Source organism: Macrosteles quadrilineatus, unplaced genomic scaffold (genome assembly GCF_028750875.1).
Source record: "Macrosteles quadrilineatus isolate MER2022 unplaced genomic scaffold, UCM_ALF_1.0 Scaffold_1__1_contigs__length_201487025, whole genome shotgun sequence".
In the NCBI taxonomy this organism is placed as follows: Eukaryota; Metazoa; Arthropoda; class Insecta; order Hemiptera; family Cicadellidae; genus Macrosteles; species Macrosteles quadrilineatus.
In genome coordinates, this window is record NW_026542594.1 from 140811836 (window position 1) to 140819595 (window position 7760).

Below are 7760 nucleotides of genomic sequence, written 5' to 3' on the forward strand. Positions count from 1 at the left end.
CCCTTCTCAAGTAGGTGTCGGGTTCTTTAACGCTCTTCCCGAAAGACTCAAAAGCCTGGAGAGTTCCCGTTTGTTCAAAACAAGACTGAAGCGAGAGTTGTCGAATCTTGTGTTCTACGACGTGGATGAGTTCACGAAACACCGTTGCAGCTGAATTCATGCACAAACATTTTATTCCCAGGGTTTTAGTGTTGTAAGAAAGACTTAGTAAACCAAAAGTATGGCTTTTATTCATTCAAAATTACAACCATGTTTTAGTTAAGAACAAATACAATATTTACAAACAAATCAAATAATAAATATTATCAGGTGATAATGTTCACATCACCACATTCTCCCCCACTATTTTTCAAGGTAGGTATAGCATATGTAATCCTTTAGATATGACGGAGGCTTGACATTCCTCTTTGGACGTAGTTCCCCCACAGCCGTCTCTGAAGTTGGGGTCTGAGATACCGTTTGTTGAGTTTCATTTTGAACTTCATTGTGGTCAATGTCTGAATTTATATTTTCAACAATCTCTCTCTCAGTAGTGTTGTCTTCATGAGGTAGATCACCAGGAGGTAGGCCAGCGGGTGCAAGATGTCTCAGGGATACTTGTGATTCTGACCCATCTCTTCTTCTGACGAGAGCGTACTGTGGATTTGATTCCAAAAGTTGAACTGGCTCCACAAGGTCATCATATTTATTAGATCTTACAAACTTTCTAAGCAGGACAGGACCAGGAGCGGATAGCCAAGATGGTAAGGAGTCTCCATTGGTAGATCTTCTGCTATGTATAAAGAATCTTTCGTGCGGTGTGCAGTTTGTCGCAGTGCATAAAAGAGATCTGACTGAGTGAAGTGCCTCCTGTAATACTTCTTCCCATGCAGCAACTGGCAGGTTGTGGTTTTTCAAAGCCAGTAGGATGGTTCGCCATATTGTTCCATTGAAGCGTTCAATCTGAGAGTTCCCTCTAGGGTTATAAGGTGTCGTATGACTTGTAGCTACTCCGTACTTGTGAAGAAAGTCCGTCAGCTCTCGCGACATGAAAGATGAACCTCTATCTGAATGTACAAAGGAAGGGGCTCCAAACATAAAAAATAGATCTGAAAAAACATCTGATAACTGTTGCTGAACTAATGTCCTTACAGGGGTAAGCAAATACAAAACGAGAATACTCGTCCACCATGGTTAAAAGGTAACGGTTTCTGGTTGTTGATGGAAGAGGGCCTTAAAGTCAATATTTAGACGTTCGAAGGGAGTGGTTGCCTTTATCAATTTGCCTTGGAATTGGTGAAATCTTGGCTTCACTTCTGCACATGTTTGACAAGCTGACGTCATCCTTTTTACATCATCCAGAGTGTAGTTTAGATTTTTAGTTTTAATCCAATGAAACATTCGAGTGACTCCCGGATGGCAGAGAGATTTGTGTAATTCAAACAACTTAGCATTGTCCCAGCGAACCGCACATGCCCGAGAGAGCGTATCTGCTTTTACATTCTCCCTACCAGGTCGGTACACTATTTCATATTGATAAGGTGTTAGCTCTAGTCGCCATCTCATAACTTTATCGTTCTTGATTTTGCTTGTATGCCTCTTGTCAAAGATAAATGATAAAGCTTGCTGATCCGTGTATAATCTGAAGTCTCTTCCGATAAGAAATGATTTCCATTTTCGAAGGGCTTCGACAATGGCAACGGCTTCTTTTTCAACAGCTGAAAACAGCTTCTCAGATTTGTTTAGAGTCCGTGAGAAAAAAGCAATTGGCCGATTATCTTGACTCAAAGTTGCTGCCACGGCTATGTCAGATGCGTCAGTCTCCACTACCAGTGGCTCTTGCCCATTCCTAGGAGTAATTACCGAGTTTGCAATGTCAAGTTTGAGGGCTTCTGCAAATCTGCAACCGCTTCCTGTGACAAAGGAAAAGAATTTACTTGTGTCAGGTTTCTTATTTTATCAGAAAACCGATGTATCCATTTTGAATAGTGAGCGAAAAATCCTAGGACTCGCTTTAGTGAAACTTGGTCTTTGGGCACAGGAAGTGACAGTAGAGATTCTAGCCGATCTGGATCAGGTCGAATAGAGTTATGGGAAACTAAATGTCCCAACAAGGTTATTGAAGACTGGTTGAACTTGCTCTTTTCGTTGTTGATTACAAGTCCATACTTAGTTACAGCATCTAAAAATGTTCTTAGATTCACATCATGATCCTTTTGGTCCTTTCCACATACGGTCAAATCATCCAGATAGGCATACACTCCATTCAGTTTTTCTTTTCTAATGATTTGGTCCATGGTCTTTTGAAAACATGCCACCCCGTTGGTTACGCCAAATGGGATTCTTCTGAATTGAAAAAGACGACCATCAGCCTCAAAAGCAGTGTACTTCTTCTCTTCGTCAGAAATTGGTATTTGATAGTATGCTTGCTTTAGATCAATGACACTAAAAACCTTGTTCGTCGCTACAGTGGATACTAGATCATCTATGTTTGGTAAGGGATAGGCGTCTAACAGAGTAAATTTGTTTATCGTTTGCGAATAGTCCACACACAGTCGCTTCTTCCCTTTGTCGTTTGTAACAACCAACACTTGTGCACGCCAAGGTGACGAACTAGGTTCAATGATCTCCTCAGTCTGTAGTCTTTCCATTTCTTGTTTTATAAATTGCATATCTTCATCTGAGTAACGTCGTGATTTTGTGGCTATTGGCTTACAATCTGGAGTTAAATTGCAGAATAGTTTGGGTGGTTCAACTTTGGCACAGGAGCACACCAACAGAGGAGGTTTCTTACCTCCAAACCAAACCTGTATATTTGAGTGGAGTTTCATGATATCATGTCCGATAAGCACGTCAGTACAAAGATCTTCAAGAACAGTCAACTTAAAATTGTTGTAATTGTGATTCAACAGATTTAGGTTGATTTTAACAAACCCGTGGACGTTTGATTTCATATTAGAAGCAGCTAGTGATACTTGTCCACTTTCATTATACATTTTAATTTTGTTTAACTGAACAAACTTCAAGTTTACAAAGCTTGATGTACTCCCGGTGTCTATTAAGCAATTTGCTTTCAGGCCATTCACTTTAGCTTCAACTGTAGAGTCCTTCAATACAGATGTATTATGTGTAGTTGCTATTAGTGCAGCTGATGTACTAGACGTCTTCTGTTTTACTTTAAAATGTTGAGTTGGATTACTTTTACAGACTCTCGCATAATGCCCTGTCTTGTTACATTTCCCACAAGTTGCTTCTCTGGCTGGACAGCGATCTCTAGAGTGTCTATCATGCCCACAAAAATAACACTTGCCATCAACATTTTTAATAGCGGAAACAGTCGCTTCTTCCTTTTGTTGTAGTGGGAATTCGTACTGACAAGCTTGCTTTGCCAATTTATTCGTTGCACAAGTTTGCATTCCGTACATAGATTTTTGATAGCTCTCGACTTGAGCTTGAGCCATTTCAAGAGCTCTAGACTGTTCCACTGCTTCAGCTAGGTCCAAAGTTTTATTTTCAAATAGTCTCTGTCGTATGTATGACGAGGCTAAGCCATTGATAAAAGCATCACGAATGTAATGATCCCTGTATTGAATCGCATTAACAGCTTCAAAAACGCAATCTTGGCTCAAAAGTTTCAGTTCCGACACATATTTGTCAATAGTCTCACCTTGTTGCTGTTTTCTAGTCATTACTAAATATCTTGAGAATATTTCATTCTTTTGTTTGATGTAAATTGAGTTAAGAACTCTCAAAGCGTCTTGGTAAGTTTCAGATTCCTTGATAAATTTATAAGTAGTAAAAGATAATCGATTAGTTAGTAGTTTCAGTTTGTCCTTGTCTTCAACGAATTCTGTCATGGTTAGAAAGTCTTCGAATGTTTGTAACCAGTGCGTCCATTCCTCTGAGGCAGTTGGAGATTCCGGGTCAATTTGCAATTTGTCTGGTCTAAGGAATTTCTCCATTGTAATGTAGCACTAACTGAGTTTATCAATGAATGAATAAAATTGGGGGAACTACGTCCAAAGAGGAATGTCAAGCCTCCGTCATATCTAAAGGATTACATATGCTATACTTACCTTGAAAAATAGTGGGGGAGAATGTGGTGATGTGAACATTATCACCTGATAATATTTATTATTTGATTTGTTTGTAAATATTGTATTTGTTCTTAACTAAAACATGGTTGTAATTTTGAATGAATAAAATTGTTGTAAGAAAGACTTAGTAAACCAAAAGTATGGCTTTTATTCATTCAAAATTACAACCATGTTTTAGTTAAGAACAAATACAATATTTACAAACAAATCAAATAATAAATATTATCAGGTGATAATGTTCACATCACCACATTTAGTTCGTTATTAGTTTTTATTGATATATTTATCGTTGTTATCACTTTTAGGATTGGACTTCATTCATTGTTATTAATAATCATTTTATTCATTCGTTGTTCGATATACAAATTTTATAAATAAATTACCCAAGCTTTACCTTAGTCTCTATATTACATTATTTATATATATTATATGTCATATGTATTATATTCAACCTTGACGTTTGCTATCCAATGTAGAAATTGTCTGAAAGCAATAAAGAATTACTATTATTATTATTATTATTATTATTATTATTACTAGCAACAGAACCCGTTGTGATTAAATACAACGGTCTCTAGTAAAATAATGGTTGTGAAATCCATACACCACTTTACTCACTAATATTAATGGTACAGATTAAGCACATAACATTAGAATCGCATACTTAACATAACGAACTCACTTTAAACACAAATGCAAATTGTTAACAACACCATTATAAATCAAAGAAAACTGAATTAAATAACAATTTAACAATAAGCTGTTAAATGATTAACACATGTTTCGTATGTTTTTTATATGCAAACTGGTAAACCAATTATTGCAATCTATAAAAATTATTGGTTTTTATTTTCCGAGTCGGGTTAAAAGTCTTCTACCCGACCGATTTTCATAATTTTGGCCTTAAAATAAAGGTATGGACGCACCACAGATTTGTCATTAATCATCGGCATTCATTTATACGTATATTTCGAGTTATGCACAAAATGCGTCCCTGTATATAAAGCTATGCAAGCACATATTTGTCATCAAGCATCATTATTAATTTATCTAGGCTAATGTATTACTCAACGATAAAATACACATTAGATTTTTTATTTTTTACTTCAATTTAAGATGTATTCCAGCAGTTCTAATTACATTACCCTATATGTTTTGGTCTAAAAACCTTTAGTGAAATGCCAGCTTTCATTTGAGGTATTGATTATTAAGATTCCGATCTTAATAATCCTACCTAAAGCACAATGCTGAATCACGAATCAACAATAATTATAATAGTTTTAGTACTTATCTGCAATCAATGATACGTAACTCAATTTTTGTTTAAGTTATTTTATATGTCTTGGTCTTAAAATACTTCAAAGGCTTTCACTTGAGATATTGATAGTTTTAATCAGTTAGGTTAAAGATATAGCCTACTGTATCTCTCATTCAGAAAACATAAACTAAATTATGGAATTTAGTTTTAGATATATTTACTCAATTCTAATTACGTTATTCATTTGTTTTGACTTAAGAACCTTCAGTGAAGTACCAGCTTCCATTTGAATTATTGATTATTAAAATCGGACAAACCTAAAGCACACTGCTAAATCACAAACAACCCAAATTTTTCCAAAAATTGAGTTATTTATCATCGGTTTATAGTCAAACAGTCTTGCTTGCAACCTCAACAGCAACAGTCAGACTTTGACGGGTTTCACCTAGTAAATATTTAAAAAATAAAACTTTCATAAGGATTTGAAAATCTACACGAATTAGGCTTTCCAGTGTCCTATTAATTAATAAAATCGGTTCAGTAGAACTGTAGATTTAATTGTACAAAGTTTAACAACAAAATCTTTAGTTCAGTATTTTCTCACCATTATAAATTTGAGGTTGCTTAAAGTTTTTGCAAATAACTTTGAAATAGTGAGGAAATCGACCAAAGTGGAAGGTAATATTCTGATAGAGAAAAAAAGTTTCCTACAATTTACTATTATGTATTTTTGGAAAATACTCAATAAAGGCAGCCTAAAGTTGGCTACAAATATAAACTTGGAAATATAAACTTGAAAAAAGGAGTTTAAAATGTAATATTGTTTATTTTTATTGTTTTACCTCAAATATGTAATAAAATCAAACTTTCATAATTATTTACAAATCTACACGAATTAGGCTTTTCAACGACCCATTAAGTAACCAAATCGGTCCAGTAGAAGTCTAGATTTAGTTGTACAAAGTTTAACAAAAATATATGTAATTCAGTATTTTCTCACCACTATAAATTTGGAGATCACTTAGATTATTGCCAATAACTTTTAAAAGGAGGGTAAATCGACCGAAGTGGATGTGATATTCTGAAAGAGAATAAAATTTACTACAAAAAACTACCATGCATATCTTGAAAATGCTTAATAAAGGCAGCCAAATCTAGCTAAAAATAGAAACTTTAAAACAGAAACTTGAAAAAAGCAATTTTTAATGTATTTTTGTTATTTTTACTTTTTTTACCACAAAGATTTTAATAAAATCACACTTTCATAATTATTTGCAAATCTACATGAGTTGGGCTTTCCAATGACCCATTAATTAACAAAATCGGTCCAGTAGAAGTATAGATTTAGTTGTACATAGTTTAACAAAAATCTTCCTAACTCAGTATTTTCTCATTACTATAAATTTGGAGGCTGCTTAGCTTTTTTGCAAATAACTTTTAAATGGTGAGGAAATCGACTAAAGTGGAAGGTGATATTCTGAAAGAGAATACAATTTCCTACAAATTGATACCATACACTTCTTGGAAACACTCAAAAAAGGCAGCCAAAAGTCTCACCCAAATAAAAAGTGTGAAAACACCGTTTTCAATGTATTTCTTATGGAAAACATGTTTTTATAAATTGTTCACCATAAATCATAACAAAAACAAACTTTCATAATTATTTGCAAATCTACACGACTTAAGCTTTCCAACGACCCATCAATTAATAAAATCGGTCCAGTAGAACTCTAGATTTAGTTGTACAAAGATTTTTAAAACTGAATTATATATAGAATAGGTTATTATTTGCTAAATAAAGTTATTGACAGAAAACAAATGGCATTTGAAATCCATTGTCATATTTTAAATAATATGTTAACAATCAATCGCTAAATAAGGTAATTTTAATCACCACATTTTGCTTGTTATCTGTCACAGAAATTTAATAAGTTCTTATACATTTTAATGGCAATAATAAACCTCAAATTTAATTGCCTGATTTAGGAGTAGGGGGTTTACAAAGTCTCCGTCACTGTACATGGTATGTAGATTATTATTGTTTCAGGTGGTAGCTGCGATACTACTTTTTTATAAGTTCTTATTTGATTGATTTGGGAGACGAATAAAAATATCAGAATTGATAAATTTAAGTAAACTGATAGAAAATTAATATATGAGTTAATAAGAGAGTATTGCATAACAATTTTGTAGTTTGCAAAAAAAAACTTAGCGACCAATCTTGTCAAATATGCGAGTTAAGTAGGGAGGGGGGCATTAAACAAATGAAAGGGACATCGCATGAAAAAAAATGTGGGGGGGGGAGAGAGACTTTGAATTTTCTAACTATTTTACGCGGATTTCCCAACTTTATTGCACAAATTTCCCAACAATATTACACAGATTTCCCAACTGTATTACGGTACTCGAATTTTCCACATGGATTA

General features: G+C 34.2%; 1 protein-coding gene across 1 annotated transcript; it reads right to left on the minus strand.

The window, feature by feature from the left end:
• Positions 1 to 1173: 1173 nt before the first annotated feature.
• LOC129001041 (uncharacterized) lies at positions 1174 to 3941 on the minus strand. The gene is made up of 2 exons (XM_054428188.1): positions 2120 to 3941; positions 1174 to 1892 (listed from the first exon to the last, which is right to left on the minus strand). The coding sequence occupies exons 1-2, from the start codon at positions 3939 to 3941 to the stop codon at positions 1174 to 1176; spliced, it is 2541 nt and encodes an 846-aa protein (XP_054284163.1).
• Between the last annotated feature and the right edge of the window lie 3819 nt (positions 3942 to 7760).